The sequence below is a fragment of the Epinephelus lanceolatus genome, chromosome 13 (genome assembly GCF_041903045.1).
Source record: "Epinephelus lanceolatus isolate andai-2023 chromosome 13, ASM4190304v1, whole genome shotgun sequence".
Classification (NCBI taxonomy): Eukaryota; Metazoa; Chordata; class Actinopteri; order Perciformes; family Serranidae; genus Epinephelus; species Epinephelus lanceolatus.
In genome coordinates, this window is record NC_135746.1 from 3411846 (window position 1) to 3428177 (window position 16332).

The 16332-nt window shown below is 41.8% G+C and overlaps 1 protein-coding gene across 4 annotated transcripts in view; it reads left to right on the forward strand.

The window, feature by feature from the left end:
• LOC117270807 (MAM domain-containing glycosylphosphatidylinositol anchor protein 2) overlaps positions 1-16332 on the forward strand; it is a 337292-nt gene that overhangs the window by 172626 nt on the left and 148334 nt on the right. For all 4 annotated transcript variants that reach the window (XM_033648706.2, XM_078173655.1, XM_033648709.2 and 1 more), the window contains exons 5-6: positions 3093-3225; positions 3468-3737. In XM_033648706.2, coding sequence (XP_033504597.1) covers positions 3093-3225; positions 3468-3737 — 403 coding nt within the window. The remainder of the gene's footprint in view (positions 1-3092; positions 3226-3467; positions 3738-16332) is intronic.

A 16332-nucleotide genomic window follows, 5' to 3' on the forward strand; every position in this document is an offset into this window, starting at 1 on the left:
AAAAAGAGGCTTAAGAAACAGAGAGAGAAAAAGGAAGTGAAATTGATGTTTGGCCAAATGGAGAAAGATGGCCGGGGACTAATGGAGTGGGTGAAAGATGCTGAAGAAGCCGTGCAACTGGGCCTCATCAGACACTCTTCCCTTCTCCATCCTGCTCTCTATACCTCCTTCCCTCGCTCCTTCATCTTGCCCTCTATTAAAGCTTTAATTGGGTCTGAACATTTGAGCACAACCCGAACCCACAGATTAGCTTTGTGACAGTCCATCCCCAAATAAATCCTGACTAAACTCCTAGTAATTTGCTCATATAAATGGCTAATAACATTATTTTCACCACTATGTCTGAACTTGCCTGAAACATACTCAGACAATCGAGTTACAAATTCATAACTGAACCAAAATCGAGCCTACGGGGGCGAAGTTGAGTCCATTAAAGTGCAGCCAGGCCTCCATTTTGGCCAGGCAGATTTATGAATTAAGTTCATCTCTATACCATCCTCCCTCCATTATTCTTCATTCCAGCTTCATTCCCTCGCACCTTCTTTCCATCTACCAAATGTTTTTTATATTCCCACTGATACTGTAGAAATGCAGAGGTGGCATTTCAAACTCTGTACTGAGAACCGCCTCATAATTAAGTGATGCCCAGAGCTGTGCGTTTATTGTAAAAACTCTGTCCTTTCTGCTGTCTGTTACTTTCTCCTCCACCTCTCTCTCCATAATTTTCCCCACAAAGTGCCAGAGAATAACACAATTATCGGAGGTATAATGGAGCCATTTCTCATCCCCCGTCAGATCCCCGCTTCTTTATTGTAGTCGATATGTTTTGATGTTTGTGATGGAGTTTGATGTTTTCTTGCGGTGTGATGTTCTGTTTGAGTGTGTGGGCTAGCTGTTAAGGGGGTTACCATTCAAAGCCCAGTTAGCAACATACTGCTCATCACCCAGCGGAGCTCTTTGGTTCAGCTTCCTCACTCATTTTCACAGCCTCCATGTAGTCAGGAGAGTAGTTTTTCTGCTACTAGCATGAAAAATGTTCTCATTTGGATCGTTACCAGTCTAAAGGGACAGTTCACCTCACATCAAATACACACATTTTTCCTCTTACCTTTTGTACCATTTATCAGTCTCAATTGTTTTGGTGTGAGTTGCAGAGTGTTGGAGATATCAGCCGTACAGATGTCTGCCTTCTCTCCAGTATAATGGAACTAGATGTCACTCAGCTTGTGGAGCTCAAAGCGCCAAAAAATACATTTAAAAAACATCAATGTCTCTTTCCAGAAATAATGATCTTGTTACTCAATATAATCCACAGACCTTGTTGTGAGCAGTTTCGTGCTGGAACTATTTTCTTTCTACCAAACTACACCCACCACACAGAAGTGAGGGTGCATCTACTGCTAGCTCACCTAGCACTGCTGAGCTAGCTATAATTACAGCTCAGCCGAGGAGGACGATATAAATCTTTACATCTGGCACTGTCACAGGCACGAGCCTCTCATCCATGAGTAGATGCACACTTTCTCAATTTTTACATGTTAACAACACTGGTTAACTTGTGTTTAGGGTGTAGGCACAAATACAACCACTGTTTGTGGCACTATTTCTGGCAATGGGTCACTAAAAACACCCACGCTTGGTGAGTAAAAAGCCACTGGACATGCAGCAATTACCTGCTAAAAAAAACAACCATTATTCGTCTGTTGGTCTAAAACGGTGGTCTGCAGCTTGGCAGGCATCTTCCTTGAGGGACAGGGCTGAGTTCAATAGACAGAAAATAGATCCTACATGAAACTGCTCAAAGCAAGGTCTGTGTATTATCTTGAGTAACCAGGTCATGATTTCTGGAAAGAGACATTGCTGTTGAGTTTTTAAAATGGTTTAGGCGTTTTGTGCACCACAAGCTGAGTGCCATCTAGTTCTGTTATATTGGAGAGAAGGCAGACATCCCTATGGTGGATGTCTCCAGCACCAAAACCATCTAGACTGATAAATAGGTCTACAGCTGAGAGGAAAAATGTTTATTTTTTATCAAGGGGCTCTGTCCCTTTGAGTTCATGAAGGTGGTTTTGATTTTAGGTTCCCAAAGATGATCATTTCCTCCCTTAAATATGTAATTTAAAACATCAAAACGAAACTAAATGTTTTCTCCTGACAGCGACAATAAACTCCTCGGTAATTTCTTTGCCCTTTACCGACAGCCGTAAGACCCGTTCCCGAAGCTCCTGTGTACTTTAGCGTTCAATCTTTCCATCAATATGGCCATCAATCCCCCTGTCCCATTCGCTTTAATGTGTTTGTCCTTTCCACTCCTTTCTCTGCCCCTTGCATTTTCCAAATAGATTTTCCTTCCAATCTGCCCCCCTCCCCTGCTGTGAGTAAAGCTTGCACTCTGAATACCGCAGACCTCATCTGCTGATATCTGCTCCAAAGCAGAGGAGGTGACAGAGAAAGAAAGGAAGAGGAGTGTGGGGGTCCATGGCTAATCTAATACAATTAAGTTACCCATGAGCCTCATTGGATATGAAAGACGTGAGTGATTGCCATGTTGTGTGGACTGCCGCAGCGTGCGTCTGACTCATGTTTTAATCTGCCGCCTCCCCCCTCCAACCCGACACCCACACACTGGAGGCAGCCCGATCAAAGGTTCACATCCTCATCACAGCCTTCTGGGCAGGGCACATGGTTGAATCAAACACATATTATAAGTGAGATAGCCGTTTCTGTGGAGGGAACCCCCTGCTGAGTCATCCATATTTCTCTAGCTGAATGGTAAAATACTGCAGGGCCATTGACTAGAAAGTAATCCACACGTTGGTATTTAAGCGAGTTGACACATCCATTTCCTTTAAAACCACCACCATTCTTTCCTATAGTGATTTTACAGCAGTATTCTGGAGCTCTGCTGCCTTTTCTTTTCATTTTGGACTTCATTAAAGCTGAATACATATTCATCTCTTTGACCTTTCTTTGGAGCAGTTTGGTCTTTGTCATCTCCATCCCACTACCTAGTTTTCTGCTGTTTTTGACTTGATTATGTTGATATTTTTGCACACATTTGCATACCAGTGTTGGTTTGGTCTGAGCTGCAGGGGGAAACGAAGATTTTGAAGCTGAAGAACCTGCGTCCTCAAGACTACGCCAACTACAGCTGCATCGCCTCTGTGAGAAATGTGTGTGGGATCCCTGACCGCAGTGTTATCTTCAGACTCACCAATAAGACAGGTACTTAAGAGTGTTGACTTTACTGCATCGTTATTTTTTTTAGGAAATTACACCCAAAATGTTGATATTATTCCAAGTAGACTGCAAAATGAGCAAATTCTGCGAAGGTGTCTTATTAAATGTAGGACAGACATGGAAACAGACAGATGAAGTGAACCGACATATTCAGTAACTGTCATACCTGCCAAAGTTGTCCATCTGCTGCCAATCTTTCTAAGACTCAGCGTGCTCTCCCTCCACAGCTTCCCCGTCCATCAAGCTGCTGGTGGAGGATCCTATCGTAGTGAATCCTGGCCAGACAGTATCCTTGGTGTGCATCACCACAGGTGGAGAGCCGCCCCCGATTCTCACCTGGGTCAGCAGCAATGACAGCCTGCCACAAAGGAGCGTGGTGAAGGGCGGCACGCTCACACTCCCAGCCATCACCTCAGACGAGGCGGGAGTCTACAGCTGCGTGGCCAGCAACAACGTGGGGAACCCGGCAAAGAAGTCCACTACCATTGTGGTGCGAGGTGAGACGGCATGACTGCATGATCCCCTATGGAATCCCAAATTAGGGCTGTCAAGTGATTTAAAAAAAAATAATTGAATTAATTACATGCTCTGTGATTAATTAATCCAAATTAATGTGAAAGTATTTAAGAAACCAGTTCAAATGAATTTTGGCAGATGTGTCGTAGAAAAGCTGCTGGATTTTGGACACAGTTGTCCCCCTGTCCTCTATCACCCAAACTGGTCTGCAGTCCATTGCAATCCATTTTGCCAGGAAGTTGGTTAGCTGGTCACAGGTAGACTTACTCACTTTGCGTCTGATGAGGCTGGCTGATAGCGCTAGCATCAGACGCTATAGAGTGCCGAAGTCACGCCCCTTCCGGTGAAGCTCATGGGACCTTAGATCGGAAAAAATATAAATGGCAGTGAATGAGGAGAGAAATATTATCTTTTGGTCCCGTTTGAATTGTGACATGAAATCCAAATATGTCGTTAATGAATTTAAAACATAAATTTTAAGGTCAAGAAAGTCATACTTTGTGGTAAAACTGTTGAGATATAAGCTTTTGAAAAAACGTAATTAGAAAAACTACACAGGAGGCGGTCGCGTATGTGACGTCATAGCTTTCGCTCGCTTCCTGCAGCTTGGAGTGACTGCAACCTGGCACAAAACACACAGACATCTTCAATCATAACTCGATTAATCATAAAACAGTGGAATTTCAGCGGGGAGGCCAAGCTGCAGGAAGCGAGCGAAAGCTATGACGTCACATACGCGACCGCCTCCTGTGTACTCTTGAGTCTTTCTAATTAAAAAGCTTATATCTCAACAGTTTTACCACAAAGTATGACTTTCTTGACCTTAAGATTTATGTTTTAAATTCATTAACAACAAATTTAGATTTCATGTCGCAACTCAAACGGGAACAAAAGATAATATTGCTCTCCTCATTCCGATCTAAGGTCCCATGAGCTCTACCGGAAGGGGCGTGACTTCGGCACTCTATGCTAGCTCGGACCTCCAGGTTCGCTGCTCAGTGTTTTGCCTTGAGGTAATATTTCAGGTTTGAAGTTCTCCGATGGTATGAAAACTCCTTCCTGCAGAAATTGCAGAGAACAGTGCTCCTATCATTGGGCGAAATAAACTGGCCTGATTCTGGCAGCTGTGTCTCAGCCGGGATGTCTACAACGCCCAATCAGGTCCAGATTTGGCAACCATTAATGGGCCAGAACATGTTTTGGTGCAGGCCGCCGTTTTGTCCAGCTGCCGTGTCTCAGTCAGACTAGGCCCATGTCTGTTACAGCTAAATCTGGGCCACATTTGGCAAAAGTAAACGGGCCACAGCTGGCTCACATTTGGCACCATGGGGCCAGAACACAGCCGAGTCAGCCGACACTCTGCCGCAAATGGGCCGAGTCCAATGGCTGCATGGGTTATGATACTTAGCTGGTTTGTTCAGCAAGATGATCTTCACAAATAAACACCACTTTATGATTTTTGAAGCATAAATGCTAACGTTAGGCTATGAAAGAACTAAACTATAGATGCATTAAAAATGTCACCACTATCACAAAGCTGAAGTAGTGTTCAGTGTAATGACAGACTCATTAAGCCACTTGTTAGCAACCGTCCTTCTCAAGACACATTCAGGCTTCAGAATTCATGAATGGTATATTTACTGACTTGTTGAATGTTGAAGAACAAAACATGGGAATCTCTTACGCTTGTGTTTACTACAGACCTCATTTTAGGCATTTATCAAAACAAAAAAAAAATCCATAGACTTTGAGACAAAGGAGCTGGGAGTGCAGAAGTAAACCATGATGAAATAAAAATGAACTCTAATGCACTATTATGAGAACTAGAACAATGAAATAACACTTCAGAATGTGTTGAGTTTTAATAATTTATCACAATTTTTCAGTCTCATAAGTTATTTTACACAATTTATTCATGTTATTATTTAACAGTGTCTTCTTTATGAATGCTTTAGTTACTCAAAGTGCTGTCTATAGAGTGCAACAGGAATGAGTCCTAAAATCCAGAAATGAGGTAGCATTTTAGCCAGGCTAACATTAGCTCTTGCTGGCTGCAACTAACTGCAAAAAACAAAGATGTAGACTACTTGTGTTTGTTTGTCTTTATCTGGGGACATTTATAGAGTCAAAACCCTGCTGAGGTCAATCAAAATGAACCACCTAGCTGCTGTTGCTAACGTTCTTCACTTGGATGCTGAGAAATAATCTAAGCTTACAAGCTAGCAAGTTAGCTGCTAGTTAGCGCTAATTAGATAGCATATGCAGCCTTGTTAAGCTCAATAAAAGCAGACTTTAGTTACTGTGTGTGTGTGTGTGTGTGTGTGTGTGTGTTGTGCGTCAGTGGATTCCAGTGAGGTGATTCAGAATAACTTTGACATTGTTGTGTTAGCTAACAGGCGCTAGCTAGCTAAATTTGGTTAGCAGTTGTGAGTCTTGCTAAAAGAGGCAGAGGTGAATTGCTAAAAGGTGAGGGGGACATTATGAGTTAAAATATGACATAAATAAAAGTATCCTTGGTGATAATAATAATTATAAATGAAAAAAGGGATTTCTGAAATAAAAAGTCATATAATTGCATCAAAACAAAGAATTAATATAACTGATTTAATATATTTAATTCCTGCAGTTTATTGCTCCATTAATTTGTATTTATTAATTTAATTATTTGTTTAATTTTACCAAAGGACCTGGTATATAATCTGTCAAGAGCCTCAAATGTTGTGCAAATTTACTCTTTGCTTCCTGAGGATGGTGGTAAAGCATGCACAGTTTGTATGATTGTGCACATGTAACCAAAGGCATTGCATTTGTTTCTTTATGTGGATTTATAATTAATTTACTCACAGTATTGCTGAATGTCCTTCAGATATGTTCTTACAGTTTCATATTATAAACATCACTGCTGTTACCGCTCAGGCTACTTAAAGACAGTCAAGGACGGCGCTGGAAGCAAAAGAGAGTGAAACCATGAATTAAAATACACAGATTTCAGGAGTGGTTAACACAAATTTGACAAGACCATCAGGGCAAGGGCCGCTGCTGCCTGTTAGGTCATTATGAAAAAATGATTTTGTCTCTAAGCAGCTCTTCACCTGAGAAGCACAGAAGGCAGAAGAGCATCTGATCTTGTGTAGCTCATTACTGAGACTACCCTTATCAAAGTGCCATGTTCTACATGCTCATCATAGTGACAGCTCCCTGTCAGTGTAGCTACACAAGAGGTGAAGGGCACTTTTATTTATCTACACACACGTGATATGTACAGTAAATGCTCAAAAAACTACTTTGAAGGTTAATACTCAAGACAGGCAATTAAACCATCTGTAAAGAAAATCTGTTTTGATATAAGACCTGCACAGATGCGACATGATGCACGAGGAAATCGACTTTCATACTCTTAAATTGACTGCTATTACTAAGCTGGAGGATTAAGGATGGTGTGTGACTTGGCTTTCATCTGTGACACAAAAGAAGATCCCAACGTCCTGAATGTGAAACTGCAGGAACCTCTTCCAGGTAAATAAAAAGACGCATTAATTAGTGGAAGCCTCACACACAAAATGGCTTCCACAGGAGGATCCAAATGTGAATTTTAACTTCCCAGAGAACATCACGCACACACAAATGAAATCACATTTGAGAGTTTAGAGAGTTTAGCAGATTGGCTCGGAAAGTTTCTCACAGAGTTCTCTCCTTTCATCAAAGAGATTATGCCACAGCTCCATCATCAGGTCGCCTCTGTGCTCAGCCTGTTTGGAGGCATTTATTTATGCAGCCATATACTCTCTGGGATGAAAATCAAATCATCAACAAATCATTTCTGATGGCCCCCCTGGCAGATAAAACCCCGTCTCTGCATTGTGAAAGTGCCCATATAGTTGAGGACTTAAGAATTGAGAGGTTTACATCAAAGGGAAGGTGTCAGGTGTCCCATGGCAGCAAATAAGTCAGAGCACATTCACAGCAGGCAATCGCTGCAATAAATATCACCCGCTCATTGATGTGTCAAACGTCTGGAGCTGACAACGCTTCTCATATGGGATCTTCATCAAATATCATCAAAAAAAAATTTGCCGCCCTCCTTAAATATATATGATGTTTGAATTCAGAGGCATTGATGTGTCACATTTAAGGCTGCAGAGCATTGTCTGTATTTGTTAAAAGTTAAATAGGACAAATATGCATTATTCTGCTTGACTAAATGTCAGGCAGGAAATGTAGCCACTGATTTGTCAGGAAGTGCAGGGCTTTATGACAAAACAAGCAGGCTGCTGTCATTTGGCTCCATCAGTCCAGATGTTTAAGCCTAAATGTATAACTGTTGACTCTTTAAAGTGGAAACAGACAACTTTTCACCCCCTTTGCACTGCTGTCACAAAGACAACTGGATTACTTTCCGATTTCCTTAAAGCCTAGCAATGGGGCTCTTTTGCTTTTGCTGGGAAGAGTTTCCACAGCTCCTTTGGTTGTTTCTCCGTCCACCGTTTCCACAACTGGGTATAGGGCGTATAGGGAACCAGTCCAAATGCTGATGGTTTCATTATTCTGTAACCATTACATTACGTACAATCAGCACTTACTTCATGATGATAAGTAAAAGGAATACTTCACCCATAAAATAACCATTTGTATATCTGTTGACCCTTCGCTAAGTCCCGCCCCTGGACGCAGACTGGCCAATCATAACGTACCATCAGACTGACAACAACACAGCTGTGCTCCATTGACTCTAATGTACTCGTTTCAGATTTCCTTCATTTCCAGGCTGGTGTTGTGGATTTGGAGCTAAATGTTGTGCCGGGGGCACGTAGTGTATTAATGATCCTCGTTACCTGGAGAGGTTGGAAAAAGATATACGTTTCTTCCCTGTTCCAAAACCAAAATCAGACCCTGAAAAGTGTAGGGTTAGCTAGCTAGCTACTGAAGATATAGCCTACTGAATGTATACACATGCTGCTTTTGCTTTGCAATGATTATAACAGTGAAACAAAGAGCGACCCTGCTGTACAGAAACCAGTGAAGGGAAGCAGGGAAACTTTGCTCATATTCAACCAGCTGTGTGTCATCACAGTGTGTGCAGATGAACAGTGTTTGACTTCCCCAGAAATCCCTGCCTGTCCATCGGTGGAGGTCTGGGTCCGAAGCCAAACACAGTTCATCTGCACACACTGTGATGCCACACAGCTGGATCAATATGAGCAAAGTTTCCCTTTATATTCATTGTCTTGTGTGGCGATCAGCAGTGATGTGTTGGTTCACTTTTACACTGTGATCTGTAGCCTGTAGTTCGGCTTTAGCTTCTAACTATCTTTGTCTTTTTAACCTGTTGTTGCTGCTGAGTCAGTTTGACATCCTGGATATATCCTTCAAACACACACTGTAGACCCCTCTGTCTGCCTCTCTCTGGAATCACTCTTTCATTTTTCTAAAAAATAATGACTTCATTTCATCACTAGAGGCATTCAAGAATATACAAATGATCATGTTGGGGTGAAGTATTCCTTAAAATACTAAAGAAAGAGTCATCTGATTTGTTTATGTCTGCATACTGGATTCATATCCTTCAAGCGAAAGACACCTATAAATACCTGTTGTGGAGACAAAACATTGATCAGCAGCCTTGTGTATTCTCCTGAAGACTAAAAGCTATCACCCACATCTATGCGACTCAGTAATTTACTGTAGATGTTTAAACAAAAGGCGATCAGACAGGGGAGAGGAGGGGTGTGAATAGATTAACAACTGACAAATCTGTCCTGAGTAAATCAAGTCAATGAGTCATCACACCAAACCAAAGCAAAGAGACAGACTAGAGCTAAATGAGGAGATGCTCAGATGACATCATTAATCAATATGTGAAAAAGCAAATTAAGTTTCAATAAAAACAGAAACTAAATATGTAACATTTTCATGAGACAGATTAACAGTCACTCTTTGGGTGCAGATGTGGGATCAATAGTTATAGAACTTGAGTCACCCTAAGAAGAGAGTGAAGGTGCGGTATAATATTATAAATGACATCTAATCAACATGAGTCCTACAAACCGTCAGTGAGTTCAAATGTTTGATCAGAATACTTAAAGGAAATGTCAAATTGAGAGGTATTGGTACTCAAACATTGAGAGGTGTTGATGATCAGAGTAAATTAGAGCAGAAGACAAACTCGAATGACATCCACATTTGATGGGAAACACTCAAGAAGTCCAAAAATACATCACTGATGTCACCATTAATTTAAACCAAGCACTATAGATGCTTTATGAGCTCTAAAATCTGAGAGCAGTTCCATTTTTATTTTAATTCTGGGACAGACTGATGAACTATGAAAAACAGTCAGGGACGTTATCACATGATGTATCTCACCGTGGCAACGGGATCGCTCTCCTGAGTCTGATGAGCTGTCACTGACGCAAATGCAATTTTGGGATCAACATGCAGCAGATGACGATGGTGGGCGGTATAATCATATATTAGTAGACTGCATTGTTAATAGAAAGATATCCTGGATTTGATTCGTTTCTTAATGACTTGCTGCATAATAAGCAGTGCAGCAGCCATGAAGAGTGGAGTGGAATAATGGAGACACTCGGCACTATATGCCCACACATACCCATGGTGATAAAAAGAAGCATAGTTTGTGCAACATGAATAGTCATTTTAATTTTATTCTGCTCTGCCACTATCTGTTTCCAAACCAAACCAGGTTCACAGTGCACCCTTTTTGTATAACAATTTCTCTTTGCTCATGTTTTTGCAACATGTCTGTGGCACTTTCCCAAACTGCTCCCTCCTCACTGCTGTTACTGAGTGTCACGCTGCATGAAAACAAGCTCACGGCATCTTTCCATGTTAAGGGGGCTGGATGGATGGGTGGGTGGGATGGGATGGGGTGTGCTAAATTTCCACCTTTAGCAGGAAATTTCCATCGCCATGGATACTGTTAGATGTTTGAATTTAGGCAAAAAGGTTTTTTTCTTTTTTTGACTTTAACTACTGCTCATGTTCTGATATTTTTTTTATCTTTTTTTTTTTTTTTTTCCTCAAATAAACCCACCAAAAAAAGACACAGTAAAGAAAGCAAAGATTGATTTAGAGCGTGACCAAACTAATATTGGTCAGGCAAGGCAGAATTTAATTTTACATGTTCTCTGTAATCCCAGACATGTGTGCTGCTGTTTATAGGGAGTGCATTTAGTACAACTGATACTGGATCTTTGGGGCAAATGTTAATACTTGAGAGCTGAATATGGATATACACATAAAAAAAAACAATTTCTAAAGCAGTATGTATGAGAGAGACATTTTACGTTTGTAGAGAGAAGTTGTCAGCCGTACTATTTTTATATCAATTAGTCATACCGTGTTACATTGAATTTATGAGGAAAACATTTTTCAAACATACCTCCATTAAAATCCGGCAACATCCACTTTAACAACAGCAAAACTACATCAAAACATCCATCTAAAAATTCTCACACAACTATGTAGAAGTATAATCCAAGTCTCATTTATCCAGCTGCAACAACAAAACTTCCCAAACTCGCATTTTCATTAAAAACCCTCAGTGCTAGAGTCTGGCTTTGAAGAGAGCATAAGTAAGTTTCACTACTACTTTCACCTAGGTAATCAAGTCACATTGAATAGAAGAATGCTTGCAGATATTTGGTTTCAGGCAAATCCATATAAAAAGTCACTTTTTTCTACATCTGGGTACAAAGAGAATCAAATAAAGGAATTGTTTGACCAAAGAAATTGTGATATTACTTGGCACTGGGTTATTTTGGAGGATACCTAAAAGGTATCGAGCGCTGAAAAACTGAGAAAATGGGGAAGTCGGCCGTGTTTAACAACATCAAAACTGTTGAAGATCCTCAGTGCTATATGTTGTCAACTGGACTTGCTTGAGTTTCTTAAAGACGTTTCACCTCTCATCCAAAAGGGTTCTTCAGTTCTAACGGGCTGGTGCGGACTCACAGGCTTTAAACACTGTGTGGGCCTGAACCCTTGAAGACTGGATAAGGTCACATGTGAGTCGTTGACCCACTCAGCTGTCATGTGTGTTGTTAGAGTCGGATGGGTCCAGGTGTGAATAGGTGTTGAGCCATCTGGGGAAGAACCTCAAGACTGCATTGTAGGTGGGTGGTAAGCGGTGTCGTAGGCCACCACCTTGATGGTCGTTCCAGTTTGAAGTAGATGGCTTCTTTTACACCATCTCTCTTCTCTATCCAAGACGTGTAAATTGCTGTCTTCGAAAGAACTGTTGACAGTTGAGTCTTGACCTGAGAAGCTGGATCTCTTGTGCTGTGGAAACAAAACAACCACTCCACAAGCGACTCCTCACCAGTCCGTTAGAACTGAAGAATACTTGGATGAGAGATGAGGTGTCTTCAAGAAACTCAAGCAAGTCCAGTTGCCAATGATAAAGCACTTGGGAACAGCAAAACTATATTAAGACATTTGTTTACAAAATCTCACACAGCTCGTGCAGTATAATCTAAGTCTCATTTATCCGGTCGTATGCTCAGTACATCCCAAACACATGCTTTTTTGCTAACACCTCACAATTTCAAATTGAACTGAAGGTGAAACTTATCTGCGCTCTCTTCAAACCAGACTCGAATACGAAGGCGTTACAGTGAAATGAATGTGTTTGGGAAGTACTGAGCATACAACTGGACAATAGAGACGTTGCAGTTGTTTAAGTTGGTCCCAAATCAATCAATAATCAATATGTTCACCGTTCTCGGGGGAGACATGCAGGAAAAAGTTCTGGAATTCAAGGTAACACTGTAAGTGATTTACAACTGGTCATTTTGTGGATGACATTCTCCTTGAAGTTTAAAAACTATGTACCCCAAACATATCTGGTATATCTGTATTGAAATGTCTGCTGACATTACTTATCAGCTGACAGATACGGTACTATTGATATCTCTGTGATAAGCTCATATCAGCTGATATACAGCGTATTGGCCAGGGTGATAATGATGGCAATGGTGAATGGATGTAACCCTGAGTTGAGTCAGAAAGGTACTTGCTGTGAAAAGCTGTTTTTCTATAAACGTTTTTAAAAGTTCTTGAATAGACACTTGAGAAAGAAAAAAAAAAGTAGCGGCGTTTGGAGAGTCAACACCAGTGCAGTCAGAGAGTTTTACAGTCCACTTCCAGTCCCCATTAACTGGTTTGAAATGGCCCTTAAAATGGCAAACCCGCCAAGTGAGAGCACAAATGGAGGCAGAGTGGAGAAGGTGAGGCTGTAGTGCCCAGAATGGGTTTGAACTTTTCTTCTTTTCCTTTACCCACCTTCCTCTTAGCATACAAACCCATGGTGTTTGAATGTAACTAGATTCTATTGAAATTAGACAGGAAACACTGTGATTATGGCACAATTGAATGAACTGTATCTCGTCCCTAACGCGCCTCCATTGGGACTCAATTATAATCTAACAATGTAGGAATTAATATTGCGCTTTGTTTTCCTATGAATCTCACAGTTTGCATTTTCTCTGCTTAATAATGGAAATAATTGTCATGTTCACGCGTGGAAATGGTGTATTTCTTTTAATTGTGTTTGACACAAACATTCAGAGCAGTCGATCCACTGGCAACTTCTTACTGACGTGATACTTTGAAGTGAGGAGAAAAGGGAAATTGAAAGAGGATAAGCCAGGCTCGAGGCTAGAGCACAGGCAGACCTTTAGTTGCTCTTTGTCTGCATGTGTGTGTGTGTGTGTGTGTGTGTGTGTGTGTGTGTGTTTGTGTGTCCGTGTGTGTGTGTGTGTGTGTGTTTGTGTGTCCGTGTGTGCAAGAAAGAGAGGCAGCAGAAAGAGAGAATGTTGTCTGTGTTCTTACTCATATATTTCCACATATATTTGTACGTGTGTTGATTTAATTTTCACAATATCTCGACTGTAGGCTGCAAAACTGATATAAATCAAGACACTGCAAAAATGACGCTGGTGTGTGTGTGTGTGTGTGTGTGTGTGTCCGTGTACCTGTACATGTTACACAATGAGGACCAAAAAAGATATTTTAGCAACAAAGTGAGGACATTTTGGCCAATCCTCACTTTTTCAAAGGCCTGTTTGAGGCTTAAGACTTTCAGGGTTAGGTTTGGGGTAGGGTTAGGCTTTTAAGCCTCATTTCCACCAAACACTTTCGTATGGTACCTCTGGAACCAAAAGTAACCCTTCAGACATGGTACCTAGACCCTAGCATTTCCACCGCAAACAGTACCTGTATATATGGGCGGGGTTGTTGTCACTCACTGCTCCGCCCAGCACTCGCTGTATTTCCTCATCAGCGCTGACACAGAGGGAAGTCTGCACCTGGTTTATCATGGTTTAGCATTTAGTCCTTCTCAGGCAAGCTCATGGGTTTAGTGTTGCTGTAGCCCACAGGAATGACACTCCATGACACTTTTTTTTCTCAGAGTGAAGATTAGAATATATGCATATAATCCGGCACTAAAAGTGTATGTCATCCAAGAGAGACAATAAAAACTAAACAGTCAAAGTTGTCATATTGAAATTTAAGGTGTACTGATGGATTCACGTCATCAACTCATGCATTGAGTAACATTACAAGTTAACGTTCCACCTTAAAAGTTGCCGGTAGTCGGCCCAGTGAATGAAGTTATGTTTTCTCAGCAAAACATCCTTTCATTTCATAGTTATAGTTCACTAATATCATACGTGCTATATCGTAGGCAACTGGACTTGCTTGCATTTTTTGAAGACATTTTGCCTTCAAGAAACAACCAGTCATTTAGAACTGAAGAAGCTTCTTGGATGAGAGGCCAAACGTCTTCAAGAAACACAAGCAAGTCCAGTTGCCTACAATACAGTACTTATGATTACCATGACTTGGATGACTGAGAATCTTCACCGACAAGTTCACTAATATATATAAAACACCCCACAGTATGAACAGTGGTTACATGAGCCTCAAAACCAGACACAACTCAGCCCTGAGCAGAGTGACCGTCCTCTACTGACCAATCAGACTGCAGTGTTCACAGCTCCACCTTTTAGTACCAGATCTGTGTGCTAGGTACCCCAACAGAGGGGGGACCAAACATGGGGACGCTAAGGAACGCTTCTGTTGGGACCATCCACAACTGAACTGTACTGTACTGCTGGGTGGAAATGGGGCTGTAGTTGTAATGGTAAAGGTTATGGTTAGGGGCTAGGGAGTGCATTATGTCAGTGAGGGTCTTCACAAAGATAGAAGTACAAGAAATAGTGTGTGTGTGTGTGTGTGTGTGTGTGTATGTGGGTGGTCATGCAGAGGCTGAAATGTTTGGCATCACCTGCAAGAAATGCTAGTCATCTGTGCATGTGTGTGTTTGCATATACACATACTGCACGTGTACATGAAATACCAATTGATTTGCTTCTGCTACGCTGAGTTCATTTTGCGTGTTTCGCAGGGTCACCCTGTGGCCTCATCGTTGCCTATTTCAGCTCGTTCGCTCCCCTCTCCAGTCCTTCAGAAGCCCTCTCAAACTGCTGTTGCCAAAGGGGGCTGTGTGTGTGAAAACACACATCTCTCCCCAGCAGATGGTCGTTTCTCTGGCCATACTGTCCCACCAGCCAGACTGCCTTCCAGGGCTTGGCCATCTCCACAGCCGGCCTAGCAGGCTACTGGCATCACATCACCCTGCTGACAAGATCCTTTTTATGGATTAAGGGTGCGCAACACGTCTTCAAATGCAGGTCAATACCCTGTCTTCCCGGCCACTTCAGTCCACTCTGCGCTCCACAAACACACCAGTTTGTGATGTATCTGCTGCGACAATGCAAAGATACTCGGCACTGGTTGTTTCTTCTTTTCTTCTGTTGCTTAAATATGAGTAGGCAGCTCTCAAATGGCGAGTTGGTGAATTGAGACAGGACTGTCTGTGGATGGTGTTGTTGAAATGGGCAGCTGGCCTGGCATTTTGTTTTCATGTCTCCCCTCCACACAGACGCCGACTCTGTGCATGTGTTTCCCGTCTTTCTCACTAAAGCAATGTGCTTCCCCCTCTGTGTGATGTAGAGAAATGAGCATTGCTGTAGCTATCAAAGATTCAAAATCAAACGCAGCTGTGTTGTCGCCGGATTTTCCCAACCATTCCTCCAGGGGTTCCTGACAAATTCAGGTATGAAGTTTTTCCACCCAAGACATCCATCATTCCGACCTGCTCACGTAGACACAACTAATTCCACACGTACACACACTCGAGCATAAACACACTAGCTACCATCCACACTTTGTAACTCTGATTGGAAGCTTGCTGTTATTTATAGAGAAGCAAAAATGCAATCTTTTTCAGCGTGGGCGCCCCACTGTTTATATTTAGACTGTTTGGTGAGGAGAAAACAATCATGACGTGCCTTGTAAAAACCTGGCTGTCAGCATGTGAATCAACATGTGAATGACCCTTATCAAATTTGCTTTGGAATAAATTCTGGTCGAAAGCTGAATACATTTCCATTCATGAATGCCAGATTTAATGGCTGGATGGCCAGAACTGGCACAGGCGGGCCGGTCTCTTGGGCTGCAGCCCTAAGGACTGTCTGTGTGTATTTGTAT